The sequence below is a fragment of the Cherax quadricarinatus genome, chromosome 57, assembly GCF_038502225.1.
Source record: "Cherax quadricarinatus isolate ZL_2023a chromosome 57, ASM3850222v1, whole genome shotgun sequence".
Lineage (NCBI taxonomy): Eukaryota > Metazoa > Arthropoda > Malacostraca > Decapoda > Parastacidae > Cherax > Cherax quadricarinatus.
Window position 1 is genome coordinate 5,718,989 of NC_091348.1, and position 18,625 is coordinate 5,737,613.

General features: G+C 36.8%; 1 protein-coding gene across 10 annotated transcripts in view; it reads right to left on the reverse strand.

Annotated features, from left to right (window-relative positions):
* The window catches only part of LOC128693470 (sodium/calcium exchanger Calx), a 386,089-nt gene that overhangs the window by 76,380 nt on the left and 291,084 nt on the right, over positions 1-18,625 (reverse strand). For 5 of the 10 annotated variants that reach the window (XM_070097312.1, XM_070097307.1, XM_070097311.1 and 2 more), the window contains one exon: positions 8,402-8,434. The exons of 4 other annotated variants lie outside the window; for them this stretch is intronic. In XM_070097312.1, coding sequence (XP_069953413.1) covers positions 8,402-8,434 — 33 coding nt within the window. Of the gene's footprint in view, positions 1-7,539; positions 7,564-8,401; positions 8,435-18,625 lie in introns of all 10 variants that reach the window. One more of the 10 variants, XM_070097309.1, reaches the window with a different exon arrangement.

The following is an 18,625-nucleotide window of genomic DNA, read 5'->3' on the forward strand; positions in this document are numbered from 1 at the left end:
AATATTCTTTGCCAGTTTATTTTCACTCGACTATCTGGAACCTAACTTCTAGCAATTGTATTCTGCATTTTCATGCTTTTTACTGAAAGACTTTTATGCTAAGCGTACAACTACCTGACAGTTAAAAAATTCTATGATTTAATGATTATATCTTACTACTACTGCAGTGAATGCTGCTACTACTTTATAAATGTGACAGGTAAAAATATCATTTTTTTTTAACTATTATACATTGTATGTGATGAGCACACTATGTGACAGTAACTAAGCCTACCTGTAACCACACTGACCAGTAGTGTTGTCTACATACAAGGTACGAGCCTATATCAAACAATATATATACAAGAAGAAAATTAAATTATTAAATCCTAATTATCAGGCATTATTGAAGCACCAGTGTACAAACGCATTACGAAAGTGTATTTCTGCATAGCTCAAGACACAGTGCAAGACAATGCAGCGATCACACTTTTCATGCACATGCATTAGCTTCTGTGCCACAGCATCACAAAAAAAGAAAGTGTTTAAAGTCCGTGTTTTTCCACAAACCAAAGCAAGCAGGCATGAAGGAAAATGGGCTGCATTTATGGTAATCTCCATCTGTGTAGCCATGGCTGAATCAACCTGTTTACTTACACTGAGACCAACAAATGCACCCAAGTGCTTGCCTGCACCTAGGTATGATGGTGGGAATATGACTGACATAACAGAATGATACTAACAGACGTCACACTGGCTCAGTACCATGGTATTACTGATACAATTTATTGTGAGGGATAAAATTATATAATGAAGTACAGTTTATTTAGTAACATATTTCTGTTGAGACAAAGAACTTTGTCCACGGAAGTAAAGAAGGAAATGTATGAGAGTATAGTTATACCAATGTTCTTAAAGGGGTATGAAACATGGGCAGTGAATGTTGCAACAAGGAGAAGGCTGGAGGCAGTGGAGATGTCATGTTTGAGGGCAATGTGTGGTGTGAATACAGAATAATGCAGAGAATCCGTAGTTTGGAGATTAGGAGGAGGTGTGGGATTACCAAAACTATTATCCAGAGGGCTGAGGAAGGGCTGTTGAGGTGGTTCGGACATGTAGAGAGGGTGGAACAAAATAGGATGACTTTGAGTGTGTATAAATCTGTAGTGGAGGGAAGGCGGGGTAGGGGTCGGCCTAGGAAGGGTTGGAGGAAAGAGGTAAAGGAGGTTTTGTGTGCGAGGGGGCTTGAATTTCCAGCAAGCATGCATGAACATGTTAGATAGGAGCGAATGGAGACAAATGGTTTCTAGGACTTGACGTGCTGTTGGAGTGTGAGCAAGGTTACATTTATGAAGGGATTCAGGGAAACTGGCAGGCCAGACTTGGGTCATGGAGATGGGAAGTACAGTGTCTGCACTCTGAAGGAGGGGTGTTAATGTTACTGTTTTATAACTGTAGTGTAAGTGAACCTCTGGCAAGATAGTGATGGAGTGAATGATGATGAAAATTTTTCTTTCTCGGGCCACCCTGCCTTGGTGGGAGACAGCCAATGTGTTAATAATAAAAAAATAATTTCTAATGCTCATTTTTTTAAACAAGTGACAAATATGTCTGATTATTGGGTGGTAACTGCAGTAAAAGTAAGGGGTTGATGAAAGATAAGGAGACTGCCAGTAATAGGTAAGAGAAGTAAAAAATAAATTTAGAAGGGAAAAAGTTTCAGAAAGATTTAAGCAGCTATAGGGGTAAAGGTAGGTTAGAGAAAGTGCAGGAAATGAGCAGGAAGTTGAGGAGATATGGGGTAAATTTAAGAATGCATTGCTAGTGTATGCAACAGAGGTTTGTGGGTTAGGAGGGTGGGTGCAGGTGTGAAGAGTGACTGGTGGAATGATGAGGTAAAGAGGGTGGTAAGGGAGAAAAAAAAAGTAGAAAGTAAGATGTTTGAACAATGTAAAAATGATAGACTGAAGACAGAGTACATGGAGAGGAAAAGGGAGGTTAAAAGAGTGTAGGAGTACAAAAGAAAAGCCAGTGATAGTATGGGGGAGTTCTTATTAGTGAATTTCACTGAAAACAAAGTTATTTTAGAGAGATCAATAGACAGAAATCATTCAGAATATGGACTTAGCAGTTAAGAACAAAAGAAAAGGAGATGTTAGACGGAGTAGTGGAGGTATTGGAAAGACAGAGAGGATATTTTGATGAGCTGTTGAATGCTAGTGATGTAGAGGAGGCAGCGATTTCATACATGGGTCAGGGTGGGATAGCATCATAGGAATGAGAAAACCTGAGGGAAAGTACACAATACATTGAACAGATTGGAAGAGGGTACAGTGTCTGGAATAGATGGGGCAAAGACAGAGATGTAAACAGTGGGTGGAAATACAGGTAACTGATACAATGTATTTTCTTCTTTGGGTCACCCTGCCTTTGCAGGAGACAGCCACTGAGCTAAATAAAATTTGATGTTAATGTATTAATTCAATATTAAAACATCTAATTCAGTATATGTTTATGTTTAAGTTTTATAAATGATTAGTACTGTATGTTGTGTACTGTAATCTATATTATTATTCATTTTCTAAAAAATGTAGAAATGTTCTGCATTTTCTCCATTAAGACAAGGAGATTCTACAGTGTTTAACACATAGTTAAAGTAGAATGCAAAAACATGATTCTTAATGTTTACTTACATTTTAAACATTGTCTTAATTATGCACTTCAAAATTTATGAGAATTTAGTAGACTAAGAAAATTACAGCACTAAAATTCCCCATTATTTGCCAATTTACATATTAGCAGGCTTTTTTTACACAGTATTGTACTGCATATTACATAGTCCCCAAATCACCAAAATACGTATACTACTCCCCATGACATCCACATTATGAACACTCAGCTGCTGCCCCACTAGTGGGTCAGCATTTGTTGAAGAATTCACTGAGCTTATAATTTATTATGAGTATAGTTTTTAATGAGGAAAATTTGCATTTCAAGGCAAAGAATAAGAATATATTTTTGTTATGAACTTCGACTTTTGTGAGGGAGCTTTAGGGTTGCAGTATAGCAGTGTCCTTTTCCTTTTTTTGTTACATGAAAACAGTGACAGTGTTTTTAGAATTAACTATTCATAATACTAAAATTTCTGTTTATGAATATAATATTTATAATTCTTGTAAAGAAGTAAAAGTCAAATTCTTTTCATTGCCAACTAAATTCAGGGAAACATAATCTATAAGGCAAATTCTTAAGATATTATCCTCAAACAATTCAGTACAAATAATTGTACACACAGAAAACTCTTTTAGATGTAATGAATACAAAAATTGCTTCAAGCAACTAACCTGTAAATTTCCTGATAAAATACAGTAGTATTGTAAAAGTGTGTGCCAAGTCAGGGCTCATTATAATATTTAAGGGGAAGCACTATACAATGCCAGTGACATTAGAAGTAATACCATGGGAGGAGCTCCAAGTCTTGGGGTCAAGAACTTTTCACCAACATCAAGGTACCCCTATCCCCCATCCTCTTGAAGAGAGGTTCGGATAAAATAATGGAATGTTGTGGCAATGTCATAATGACATTTCATATAAACAATCTTCAATTGACCCTTAAACGGTCCAAACGTATATATACTTTCTCTCACGTAGCGCCCCAAATATTTTGAAAAAAAAAAAAAAAATTATAGGAAAAAAAGAGCATGTGGTACCCAGGCATCCCCAATTTTTTTCATTTGGTGCACACCGAGTGCGCACACTCATTCTCTCATGTCTAGGTGACTCAGGCCTATTGTGCCAATGTTGAATGAATGACAAATGAAACGTATACATTTGGGGCGCTACGCGAGAGAACGTATATATATGTTTGGATCGTTTAAGGGTTAAAATCAAATATTCACAGAAAACTAATTACAATACTGCACACAGTACAACATACAAAACTGTCACATAACTAAAAATTATATTTGCATGTTGACTGGAAAAATACAAATAGCACAAATAGTTTACAACAGGAAAGCTGGCATAGAATAATGTAGAGTACCAATTACTCACTACTGTACTATATAAATTTAAGTCCAAGCTTACAGCTTGAACTGAAAAAAAAAATAAGTACAAAAGTAAACAAAAATTTATAAAACGAGATTCAGATAAAGTGAAATGAATTTTCTCTGTCTTGGGAGGAAATGACACTTGTATGAATGCTGGAGGTTAGCAACCAAGACTTCCTGGGTAATATTTACTGCCAAGTGTAAACATCGTTCAGTACCATCCACACGTTCTCAAACTAGATACTAGGCTCTGCTACCTACTGTAGCTCTCTCTCTCTCTAACATGAACTTCATTTCATATTTTGTCGTTTCTTTTATCTTATCTTTACTTTGCAAGAGGAAAGATGAATCTCAAGTTTGCCATTAAACAGTGGAATCCACTTTGTTACATGCTTTTTCCAAATCCCTGAATGCAACAACTGGTTCCATTCCCTTAATAATAATAATAATAATAATAATAATAATAATAATAATAATAATAATAATAATAATAATATAATAATAATATAATAATAATATAATAATATAATAATAATAATAATAATAATAATAATAATAATAATAATAATAATAATAATAATAATAATAATAATAATAATAATAATATCTTTATTTACTACAAGTACATGTACAAGGTATACAGGCCTAGCTGACATCAATTACATACTACTAGTATATAGAAGTCCCTTGTTATGCAGAGCATTTCAGGCAAATTAAGTCAGTTTTGTCCCAGAATGTGACCTACACCAGTCGACTAACACCCAGATACCCATTTTACTGATGGGTGAACATAGACAACTGGTGCAAGGAAACATGTCCAGTGTTTCCACCCCTTCACTGGGAATCAAGCCCGGATCCTCACCGTGTGAAGCGAGTGCTCTTGCCACCAGGCCATATTCCATGAACAATCGCAAATTTAAAGAATACATGTATAGCCTACAAGTTATATTTCATAACTGTATTAAATGAATTGCCAGAATGTGGGTGCCCTCTATTAATAGGAATATGATATAATCTGTAGAGTGAGATGCTAAACTGACCTGTTAGACAAGCCTGGCCTAGGGCTAGGCTGTAAGAGTAAGAAAATTCTGGAAACCCATCAAAGGTATGTTATTTAAGTTACTACAGCAAAGGATCAGCCTTTGCTATCACTGGGCATACCCAATGTAACTTAAGCTAATTAACCAAGTGAAGCACACAACCACAGTGCAATACTTGATCAAACAGTATGACACATTATGTAGCAAATGCAAGGTGGCATTCTAACAGCAAGTTACTTAGCTAGAAGAATGAGAGGCTGGCCAGCAGAATATTTATACCTGATGACCCAAGAAAAAGCTATGTGAATGTGAGTTTAAGTGTAATTAGAAATATGGTCCAGGCAGCCTTGGCAGTCAACCTCAGTTCCTGTTTTATGTACAAGTTTTTTCATGCTAATCAGCTTAAGTTATTGTATTTTTACTTATGTCTATCAAAATGTCAGGCATTGCTAGTCAACTACACAACACCATAAAATTAAATACAAATTAAAATTCTGAGTAGCAGCATTCAAATACTACCACAAAATGTTAGCTGTTCAACATATCTGCTCTAGGTATGCTTCAAGGTACATTAGGATGATTCAGAGAGGTAAATTCTTTCTTCTATCCCAATATGTATCTCAAAATACAACAATTTTATGAAATAATCTTAAAACATTTTCATTCTCTTTCATTACTGCTGGTTCACTCTCACTCTCATTATCATAGGGCACAATGAGCTCTCAAACCTCTACCAAATACAGAAGCACCCTACATATCTGGCACCCTCTTTTCAGTGTTCCATGTTTTTGTTGATATACCTTTGGCAAGTTTCAAGAGCCTTCCTATTACCGGCCATGGGTCAGGCTCGTCTGGTGCTAGCCTGATCAATCAGGCTGATGCTGCTGGAGGCCTACTGCCCTGCATATCCACCACAACCTGGTTGATCTGGTACTTGGTGAAGAAACTTGTCCAATTTCCTCTTGAAGACTTCTAAACTTGTTCAAGTAGTGTTTCTGATATCTTCTGGTAAGATGTTAAATAATCTGGGGCCACGAATGCTGATACTGTGTTCTCTCATTGTGCCCACTGCACCCCTGCTTTTCACTGGGTTTATTTTGCACTTCCTCCCATATCTCTTGCTCCAGTATGTTGTTTTGGCAGTGTGCAGATTTGGGACCAGGCCCTTGAGTACTTTCCAGGTATATATTATTATGTATCTCTCTCCTCTCCAGTGAGTACATACTTAAGATTTTATGGCATTCTCAGTAATTTAAAAGCTTTATTGGCTCTATGCAAACCGTAAATGATCTCTGTATTTGTTCCAGCTCTGATATTTCCCCAGCCCTGAATGGGGCTGTCAACACTGAACAATATTCCAAATGAGGAAGCACTAGCAATTTGAAAAGTGTCACCACTGGCACTGCTTCCCTTCTTTTGGGTTCTCATTACCCACTCTATCATCCTCCTGGCTGTTGTGACCTTTGTCTTATTGTGTTCTTTGAAATAAGGGTCAGCTGACACAATTATTTCCAAGTCTTTCGCATGTTCCTTTCATTCTATTTGACAATCCTCTTGAGTTTTGTATACAGTGTTCCTTTTGAGTTCATCATTCTTTCCAAACCTAAGCAGCTGGAACTTATACTACCTTCGAACGTCATCTTGTTCTCCACTGCCCACTGGAAAACACTGGAGCCATTGCTCATTATGTTTCAGTGCTTTTAGCACTTTTCCACTATTTCTGCATAACAGTTGCATAAGGGAAGGGCAACCAGCACTACATTTTAAAATAAGTATTGTATGTACTGTGTATTTATTTTACTTTTTTATCTGCTAGTGATGTTTGATTTATATGATTTTTGTTGTTTTGAGAGGCTGTACTAATGAATTTCAATAGACAGGTTCCCAATATCTTACATTCAGTACAAATATCCATTAATCTTCATTTTTCTGTATTTCCCAATGTTCTCATTTCTGTAATACTTTGCGTCCAATTTAGGAGACCCTGTACGAGACCAATCTCCAGAACCATTCATTAACAGATAACAGACCAGTTATCATCAGCATTTAGTGAACACACACCCAACATAATTTTCAAATCAACACACACTCAGGCACTCTCAAGATATCATCTGGAACAAAGCAGCAGAAAAAATAAACAAAACTATAATGGTATTTGTACTAAGAGATATCTAATAATTATAGATGTCTGTATCTAACACTTTACAATATAGACATATCCACATTAAAATCTAAAAATACAATTAAAAATGCCAGAGAATATATGACTGAAAATAAGTAAAACGAGTTACACATCAACTGTTCTAAATATTATAGGAGTAAAATGAAATGCACAAAAGTTAAGCTAGAGAAATCTATGCAAGCAGCTGCCAATATTTATTTTAAAAATTTAGACCAAAAGATAGTAAAGTTTCCCCAAAAAAATGCCGAGGAGAAGCCAGGAGTGCAAAGGTGCTGCAGGTGGTACTTACACTGTGCAGGTATTTGTCAACTCCCTGTAAAATAAGGTCAGGGGATTCTCACACAAGGATTAGTATATACAATCACTTAATCCATACACTTACTATTACTGCATTATGTACTGTATTTAAAAAAAGAGCTAAACCCATGTGGGTCATACAATTGATGAATAACACTTTTCCAACACTTACATACTTTTATTCCCAAAACATTTCAAGACCAAAGATACCCAAGTGTTGCCAACGCGTCTTATTAATCAACTTGTCACTTTTATGTATTGTTAATAATAGGTCCCACAGTGCCATTTATGAACAGCAGCAAACAAAAATGAGAAAACTTTGGTTTTTCTACATGATTAAATTATACACCAACAAAAATTATTCAAATTCAAATTCACAGACTTGTGTGAAATTTTTGGCCATCACAGTACTAGCAAATAAGTGTATGCATTAATTGTTACTATATAAATAGGATTATGGAGAGCTAGTTAAACAACCTTCATAAAGCCACAAAAGTGACTGAAGTGAACAGGTTTATGCAAATGGATATGTTAGTTGGTGCATTGAAAAAAAGAGCTGTTAGTCATCAAACAATAGTGGTGATTATAGTAACAATTTTTTTTCACATGCTTTCTTTACCCTTAAACTGTCCAAACGTAGATCTACATCCACTCGTGTAGCGCTCTGAATGTAGATCTACGTTTTATTTTACATGCTTTCAAATGTAAAAAAAAAAAGTAGATCTACGTTCAGAGTGCTACGCGAGTGAACGTAGATCAATGTTCGGACAGTTTAAGGGTTAAAAACTGTTAGAAGAATTGATTTATAAAAAAATTACCCTTACAATTTACTTCAGATAATTTTTTTTACCTACACTGTCTCTAGCAGTCATTAGAGATTCAATAGTCTGCAAAAAAATGTACATCATATATCTATAAGTTCCTTTAGATATTATCTATTTGTTCACTGAATTATATTCCACACAACACCACCAAAACCAGTTATATAAGCATTTTTTCACTGATCCTCTGGAGCCAGATACCTTGAAAAATAGACAAATTATACACACGATTTATATGCAGTGTGTTAATTATCGCTAAATACAGTACTGGACAATAAATAAGCCAAAATGAGAAGACTGGACAATGATAACATGTACCATAAAACAGAGAATTAATCTTAGAGAGAACTACAGGGGAAATTTAACTGGACAGATGAGTCTAACTAAATAGCAGTTAAAATAAACAGCTAATTAATGTAGTGGCATAAAGATGAAAGCGAGTAAAAAAGGCAGAAGAGAAAGAGAAGACACAGAGAGTAGGGAAAGATGGACAAGGAAGACAATGAAAAGAGAATGGAAATGTGAAAGTAGAGAAGAGTAAGAAGAGAGTACAGAAGAATCATCAAATATAGTAGAACACACATCATATTTTACTTTAAACAGATATCCTGATAAAGCTCTACTTAGAGCATAACACCACGTGTAAATTAAAGTTTGCTCATCACATAGTGTGTTTTATCAGGGGAGGAAAATACAGAAATATATATTCAATATCCATCACTCACACCAAAATATAATATAGAATTACTGAGAAAGAAAAGTATTATTGTTTTAATTTTTGGATAAATTGCTAAACCCAAAATTAGAAGCAATTCATTGGGACAATGATGAAATATGAAAAAGTTATTATAAACACTCAAGAACCAGGAAAAAATATTCTGTAGTAGAAAGTAGACCTAGAAACATTGTGGCACATTGTGCTGAAACATGAATGCAGTTTAGATTAAATATGCCAATGACAAAGACAAATATTATCACTAAGATATGCAAGAGTGCTACAGTGAACAGTCAGGCGTAACTCATCCAGTGCCTTGAATACTTTTAAGAGTGTACAGTGTATACTTTCAATTGCAAGAGGAAATATGTTATTCCTAATTTAAGAGAACTTTATACAAAATACCTATGAAAATTTATATATTAGCCATCAAATATACAGACTATGGTTATCATGTGATGGTAAAATTACAAACACCACTGCTTCAGATATTAGGGTATTAAACATATGAGAAGAATGTATTTACATACAGTCACATAATATTGAGAAAATACATTCACATTCAGTAGGAATAAGACATGCAGCAAACATGCCACAAAACCACTCACCTTTCTCAAAACATTAAGACAGAAATAAACAATACTAAAATAGAAATCTTGACAGTTTTAATGCATATTTTGATAAAAGTCAAAAATTTATTCCAGAGAAAGAGAAACTATACACAAGTGTTTCCTAAAGAAAGTGGTCCTTTTCAAGGCTGCTTCATATAAGAGAAGAATTTAATAAAAGGATATTAATAATGTATAACAACAAATGGATGAGAGATTAACTAAGCAATTTAATTAAGCAATAATCAGTATTAATAAGACCCTTGAATATACTGTGCAGTATAAATGAGATAGTAAGCTAATCCCTCTTGAAAAGAAACAGACTGAATGTCTTGCAGGCTAGAATAAAATCAATACCCCCAAATAAAGAAAAACCTACATTTTGCAACTCACCAAGGAAACAAAATATTCCATGTACAATTACAACAAATATTTATTCAACTGTATAAGCAAAGATCCCTAGGAACTATACTACAATTCAATATTTTTACAAGAAAAGATAGGGGCTACAAGAGAGGATCTGGATAAGAGAATACGTTAATTTTTATGTGAACAGAAACTTGCAAAATAATAATAATGTAAATAGCACTGAAAATAAATTTAGTGCTTCAATGGGCTTTAAATCAATGTAAAATCTTAAGACCAGGTCCATCCTTTGCTCTTTATTCTTTTTCAAAAGAAACCCAATCAGCATAAGGGCAAAACAATATGGTACTCGCTCTTATGCAACTTTTTAAAAGAAATTTCAACCAATAGAAAATTAGATTGCTCTTAAAGGTTAACAAATAAATAAATGCTTTCTTAAGCAGTCAAGATGCTTATGTGTGAGAAAGAGGGGGCGATAGAAGCACTGGGGGCTACCTGGTTGGTGCCGTCCTCGAGCATAATCAGCGTTTTCTTCCTGTCCTTAGAGAGCTTGAAATGAAGATATATGAGATGTGAAGTGTTTAAAGCAAGCTTTAAGAGTTCTCCTGGATAAACTTGTTAACTCTAAGTTTTGTGGGGAAAAAAATTATCAGCTAGAAACTTAGTTTAACTTGTCATGAACAGTGTTTGATGAGACGTGAAAAAAAAAAAAACACTTGAACAGAACTAAACCACAGGTAATAAAAGACCTTTATGCTTCAGCCTCACAGGCAGTCTGCTGAAAAGGGTCTCTGAATGAACCTGAAATATAAAGGTCGATTTTTACCTGTATATCAAGTTTCTGAACAAGTAATTTATTGATTTTATGAGCTAGAAAATTACAGAAGCAACACAACACAAGCAATACTTAAGACCTGTGATTCTCTCTCTTCATCAGTTACCAAAGAGCACAACTGCATGCTAACCTTATGAACAAAGTAAAAATAAAGCTAAATAGTAATGTAGTGGAACCTCAGTTTTCGTGATTAATACGTTCAAGAAAGTATGACGAAAACCGAATTGTACGAAAATTGAATTAATATTTCCCATAAGAAATAATATAAATTCAATTAATCCGTTCCAAAGACCAAAAAATATTAACAAAATGTACATTTAAGAGAGAATAACTATAGTTTTACATACAGAAAAGAATGAGAAATAAATATAAATGACTAATGAAATGGATAAATGAACATTTAACATCACTTTTACCGTTATTGAAGACTCTTGTTGGTGTATGGAAGACGGCGAGGGGGGGAGAGGGAGGAGAGGTTACTGTTTGGAAGGGATATCCCCATCCATAAGGACTTCAGGTATCAAGGCCCTATCTGGGTTTATTTCCCTTCTTTGTCTTTTACTGGCACTAGGACCAGCTTGAGAGTCACTGGACCCCTGTCGCACAAAAAATCTGTCCAGAAGTGTCTGTTTCTGGCATCTCTAAGATTTGCCTAAAATGGGACAAGGCACTGGCAATGAACATGTTGCAGACACAGCTTGCAACAGCTTTGTTAGGGTGATATTTCTCCACAAAACTTTGCAACTCGTTCCACTTTGCACACATGTCCTTAATCATTGAAGAAGGCACATTCTCCCCTCTCTCGTCCTCTTCCTCTGAAGCAATTTCCGCAGCTGCGGTCTGTTGCTGTTCCAGCTGGAGGTCTTGCAGCTCTTCGGTGGTTAGCTCTTCCCTGTGGTTGTCCACCAACTCTTCCACCAAAACACTATCTCCGACTAACTGTTTTTCGTTGACCCACAACAACAACAACTTCTCAACTTCGATTGTTTGCGATCTCTGTTTCGTTAGCACATTTACCCCTTTCGCAACATCAGCTTCCTTGATTTCTTTTTTCTTTACCAGGATGGAACTGATCATTGCTGTGGACTTCCCATACATCCTGGCAAGATTGGTCGTGAGTATGCTACTTCGTACTTTGCCATGAGTTCTTTCTTGAATTCTATCATGTTTCTCGCCTTCTTGATCAAAAGGCTGGCACTCAGAACCTTCTTTGGCCCCATAGTGGTTCATTTAGCAGTCGCACTCAATGTACAAGCACAAAAAACAGTTGATTATTATGAAATGTTATCCAAACGCACAGGGTAATGTTCACTCAACAAGAAATAAAGCCAGACTCAGTCAGAATGAGTGGGATACTTTGTGTGGGCATGAGCAGGAGGACGTGTTTGGTGCGGACCATTGTCAACTCTATGAAAACCGAGTGGATGTATGAAAACTGGGACAAAATTTAGACAAAAAAAGTCGTCGAAAACCAAATCCTACGAAAACCAGGACATACGAAAACCAAGGTTCCACTGTACTAAGCCATTTATTTTAAATCAGCAGTTTTCTTCTTGATTTTATAAAAAGGAATTAGAGCTACAGAAATGCTAACCATCAAATTTCAGAATAAAATATTAGTTGCCAAAGCAAAATATTAGTAATGTTTAAATTGAATAAATTCATTAGGCAAAATATTATTTATGAATACAGTAGTGAAATTTAATATAGCCCACATTGTTGAGATGTGGTATAATAAGCCAATGCTCACAAAGAATTTTTAAACACTGCACTGTACTTGTACAGTACTTTGTATGCACTTGTACTGTACTTGTACAGTAGCATATAACCAATATAAATTTAACCATAAACATGCTTAGAAATAACTTTCAATGTAAAATCTGCAATAACTGTTAGTGCAATTTAAAGAAATAATACTATGTCAGCAATAAAAATTACCTGGTAAACAAAATAAATGCTAATATTAAGGAAATGTGAATGTTTTCAGATATTTGGGAGTTGACTTGTCAGTGGATGGGTTTATGAAGGATGAGGTAAACCACAGAATTGATGAAGGAAAAAAGGTGTGGTGCACTGAGGTATCTGTGGAGACAAAGAACATTATCCATGGAGGCAAAGAAGGGAATGTATGAGAGTATAGTGGTACCAACACTCTTATATGGGTGTGAAGCATGTGATGTAAACGCAGCAGCGAGGAGGCGGCTGGAGGCAGTGGAGATTCGTGTCTAAGGGAAATGTGTGGTGTAAATATTATGCAGAGAATTCATAGTATGGATATTAGGAGGAGGTGTGGAGTTACTAAAAGAATTAGTCTGAGGGCAGAAAAGGGGCTGTTGAGGTGATCTCGTCATTTAGAGAGAATGGAACGAAGTAGAATGACTTGGAGAGTGTATAAATTTGTTGGGGAAGGAAGGCATGGTAAGGGTTGTCCCTGGAAAGATTGAAGGGAGGGGGGTAAAGGTGGTTTTGTGGGTGAGAGGCTTGGACTTCCAGCAAGTGTGTGTGAGTGTGTTAGATAGGAGTGAATGGAGACAAATGGCTTTTGAGATCTGATGAGCTGCTGGAGTGTGAGCAGGGTAATATTTTGTGAAGGGATTCAGGGAGACTGGTTAGCTGGACTTGAGTCCCAGAAATGGGAAGTACAATGCCTGCACTTTAATCCTTTCAGGGTTTCCGACATACTAATACGTCATATACACCAGGGTTATTGACGTACTAGTACGTGTAAATTCTAGCGCCTTCAAATCTAGCGAGAGAAAGCTGGTAGGCCTACATATGAAAGAATGGGTCTATGTGGTCAGTGTGCACAGTATAAAAAAATCCTGCAGCACACAGTGCATAATGAGAGAAAAAAAACTTTGACCATGTTTTTGGTTTAAAACAGAAACTTGCAGTGTATTTTCATATGGTATTTATGGTTGTCCTAGGTAGTAGGTTGGTAGACAGCAACCGCCCTGGGAGGTACTACCGTCCTGCCAAGTGAGTGTAAAACGGAAGCCTGTAATTGTTTTACACATTGGTAGGATTGCTGGTGTCTTCTTTTTTTTCTGTCTTATACACATGCAAGATTTCAGGTACGTCTTGCTACTTCTACTTACACTTGGGTCACACTACACATACATGTACATACATATATATACACACCCCTCTGAGTTTTCTTCTATTTTCTTTCTAGTTCTTGTTCTTGCTTATTTCCTCTTCCCTCCATGGGGAAGTGGAACAGAATTCTTCCTCCGTAAGCCATGCGTGTTGTAAAAGGCGACTAAAATGCCAGGAGCAAGGGGCTAGTAACCCCTTCTCCTGTATATGTGTATTACTAAATGTAAAAGGAGAAACTTCCATTTTCCTTTTGGGCCACCCTGCTTTGGTGGGATACAGCCGGTTTGTTGAAAGAAAGATTTATGGTTGTATTCTAGTTTTCCTGGTTTCATTTTATAGAACGGAAGACATATTACAGAAATTGAGATGATTTTAATTGGTTGAGCTCAAAGTAGCAGAAATGTTTGATTTTTGCCAAAGTTCAAAAGTAAATAAATCATGCCACGCGTCCAATACACGTCAACTAGTGAGTCTAATATTCTTTCACAAGTGTGCTGATATTATTTATACCATTTCTACACTAATACAGTAGTCTGCATAACAGTAAATTTTTTATTTTTTGTGAGAATAAAAATTCAAAGTGGAAAGCTAAAGAAACAGAGGGGCCTGGGGATGTGACTAATGAAGAGAAAATGTGATTTTAGTGCCAGGAATGTCTGACTTGTTTATTTTGGACCCTATTTGGAAACTGGCATCTTTTGAAATTTGTGTGAAATTGGATAATTGAAATTGGTAGATGGGTGGTTTCTTGTACTCATTTGATAGAAAAAATGGAGTTCTAGCTAAACAGTTATGATTTTTGTCAACTAGTACACTGGAATCGGCTGAAAATAGGGCTCAAAGTGGGCGAAATCGCTGATGCGCAAACATCATCGAAATCGCTAAGTTTTCCATCAAATTTCATACTTTTGGTGTCATTATGATTGGGAAATGATTCTCTATCATTTCATAAGATTTTTTTTTTTTCTGAAAAATTTTCGACCCTGAGAGCAAGTTTAGGAGAGGGCCTCTTGACCCTGAAAAGGTTAAAGGAGGGGTTTAGGATATTGGCAGTATGGAGGGACGTCTAAACTGTTGTATCTGAGTGCCCCTGCAAAGATAGTGATTATGTATGAGTGATGATGAAAGTGATGAATGATGATGAAAGCTTTTTCTTTCTTTTTGAGTCATTCTGCCTCAGTGGGAAACAGCCAACATGTTAAAAAAAACAAATTAAGGAAATATCATTCATTCATTTTTTTCATTTAAAGGCATCATTATAAAGCAAAGCACCAGCTTAGTTATTTAAAGATCCATAATAAATATGAACTATTAAACAATATAAGGGTATAGTTAATACTCTTTTTTCCTTTCCCTTAATGCATAACAAATCCGTGTGCAGAAACCTTTTGTCTATAGATGAAAAAGATGAATAGTCTGGTCCCACACTAATACTGACAGTGTTTATCAGCTGTTTATCAAAACATTAATATAACATTGGTTATTATGTGAGAATTACAATGGATGGACAGAAAAAAATGACCAAAATTATAAAGGATTTTACGTGCTGTTGGAGTCCGAGCAAAGCAACATTTACGAAAGGGTTTTGGGAAACTAGTTAGTTGGGCTTTAGTCCTGGAGGTGTGAAGTATAATACCTGCACTTGGAAGAATGGGTGTGAATATTAAAATTCAGCGAGTCATTTAAAATTTCATAATCATGAACTTATGGAAAGACAGCTAGAGAATAAGTGATGGTGAAGCTGGGAAAGGTCCAATGTGTTAAAAAAAAAATTATTTGAAGAAGCAGTTTATATTTTACTGCCAATTATCCGCCACAACTTAGTTACTCTACAAAACTGACTGTTTACAGATGAATCCGCATTATCACACCTTTACCCCCCCTGGCCAAGTTTGGTCAGGAGGGTAATAAAAAGAAATATAACAAAATAATTGGTGCACTTCAAGACTAGTAACTTATCAATAATAAACTGTATTCATGTGTTAAACAAGAACAGATGCACCTCTGTAGTTAATTAAATGACTCTCCAACCTTGACAAATAAAATCACTTTATACTTCAGGTAAATAAAAAATCTTTTATCATATTTAAGCATACTAGTAGCTTTCTTTTGTGCCTACCAATGTTTTATTACATGTAAACTACATTATTTTCGTACCACAAAGGAATGAAAAATTTGAATTTTGTTCAGAAAATGAAACAGTGCCTTACACCAGTGGAAAACAAAATAATACCATACCCCAGTAATACTGTACTAGAAAACCATTCTGCAATACGATGGTAAACAAACTCACCCTGTAACCACCCCCTCCTATCTCCAACTGAGTCGCTAGGCCTTCCAGCCATGGTATGCCTCCTAGTTAAAGGTTGAGCCCTTTGTCTCCCAGTTTTGTGTGCAGCACAGGAAATCCTCCAACCATCTTATGAGATTCAATGATGCCCACCTAGTGATCAAAGGAGCAAACTTCTGCAGATGCTAATGCCTTGAGTCATCATTAAACACCATTTCAGAAACCATTAAACAAAATAAAGTTAGCTTCATTTCACAGGTATTAGCCAGAATTCTACTCACAATAATAAACCTTGCTTTTACATAGCAACCAAGAGTTACCTCCACTCATACTACTGCTACTAATACAATGGAACCTCAGTTTTCGTGATTAATCTGTTCGAAAAAGTCTGACAAAAAACTGAATAACACAAACACTGAAGCAATATTTCCTATAAGAAATAATGTAAATCCAATTAATCCATTCCAGACACCCAAATTATTATTATAATCAAAAAGAAGCGCTAAGCCACAAGGGCTATACAGCGCTGCAAGGTAGGGAAGGAAGCGAGGGTATCGGGCAGCAGAAGGGGGGAGAGATGATTAGTAGGTTACAGAAAACAGCAGGGCAGGGAATAGTGTGGGGGTAGAGGATAGCAAGAGATTGAGGTAGAAAGAACTGAAGGGATCATCAGAGTTTGTGGAGTAAGTCAGTTGTTGTCAAAAAGTCAATGAGAGAGTCCGGATGAAAGGTAGGTCTATCAGCGATAAGGGAAGGTAAAGAGAGGGCAGCGGGGCGAAGACGATGTTGGAGGTAAATTCTGCGTGCTCGTTGATAAAGAGGGCAGTCTAACAGAATGTGGCTGACCGATAATGGAACCTGACAATTCTCACAGAGAGGAGCAGGGCGCCTCTCCATGAGATATCCATGAGTAAGATGAGTATGGCCAATGCAAAGGCGGGAGAGAGTAGTCTCCCAACCTCGACACTGGTGACAAGAAGAGGGCCAGTAACCTATACTCGGTTTAATAGAACAAAGTTTGTTATTGAGCAGAGCAGACCAACGTTGTTGGCAACAGGTGTGAAGGTAGGTAGCTATTACAGCAAAATAGTCCGGAAATGGAACACCTCTATATGAAATTGGTAGGTCATGTACTGCTGACCGCACAGCAGTGTCTGCCTGTTTATTTCCCAGTTTGCGGAAAGGGAGAACAATGGCAGATTTCCACAGCTCTGGAAGAACTCCTTGTGACCAAATACGATTGAAAAGGCATAAGAGGACTGCAAGGGCTGACTGATGTAAATGTTGTAACATACGAATATGAATGTCGTCGGGCCCAGCTGTCGATGATCGGCAAGCTAAGAGTGTTGCCTCCAGTTCCCGAAGTGTAAAAGGCACATTATACTGTTCTTCTCTGAGAGAAGAAAAGTCCAAGGGTGCTAACTCTCTGGCAGACTTTGAGGAAAGAAACGAGAGGCAGAGATGGAGCCCCAGAGAAATACGGACCAGATGATTGCCAATTTCAATGGCAACATCTAGAGGGTTTGCTATATCAACACCGGCAACCCGCAGAACAGGAGCCAGGTCAGGATAATATTTACCATTCAGTTTCCGTACTTTTTTCCAGATTGCACTCATAGAGGAAGCAGAGGTGATGGTGGTGACATAATCTCGCCAGCAAGTGCATTTAGTGTCATGGATGACACGGCGAGCGATCGCACGCTTCTGCTTAAAATTAAGAAACCTCTCAGTGGTGCTATTATACTGGTACCTGCCCCATGCAGCGCATTTCAAACGTACTGCACGAGCACAAGCAGGAGACCACCAAGGCATGTATTTCTGAGAATGCCTGCCCGAGGTTTGGGGTATAGAATGAGAAGCTGCGGTTAAAACTGAGGACGAAATGAGGTGTAAAAGCTCATCAATGGAGGACGAAGAAGGAACCTCACTAAAAACAGTTAGTTGTGAGTAAAGGTCCCAATTTGCCTGATCAAATTGCCAGCGTGGGTTACGAAGAGGTGGTGAATATGAAGGGGAAGTAAGAATGACTGGAAAATGATCGCTGTCATGTAAATCCGGGGAGAACAGACCAGGTGAAGTCTAGTGCAGCGGAGGAAGAGCAGACAGAGATTGATGCAAGAGAAAGTATGAGCACGAGGATCAAAATGGGTGCAAGTACCTGTATTTAAAACATGGAGGGATGTGGGAAGCAAGAAAAGCCTCTAACTGAATGCCACGGGAATCACAGTGAGACCCCCCCCAGAGGAAATGATGGGCATTAACCCCTTCAGGGTCCAAGGCCCAAATCTGAAGTGGTGCCCCAGTGTCCAAGAATTATAAAAAAAAAATTTTGTTATTTTTTCTT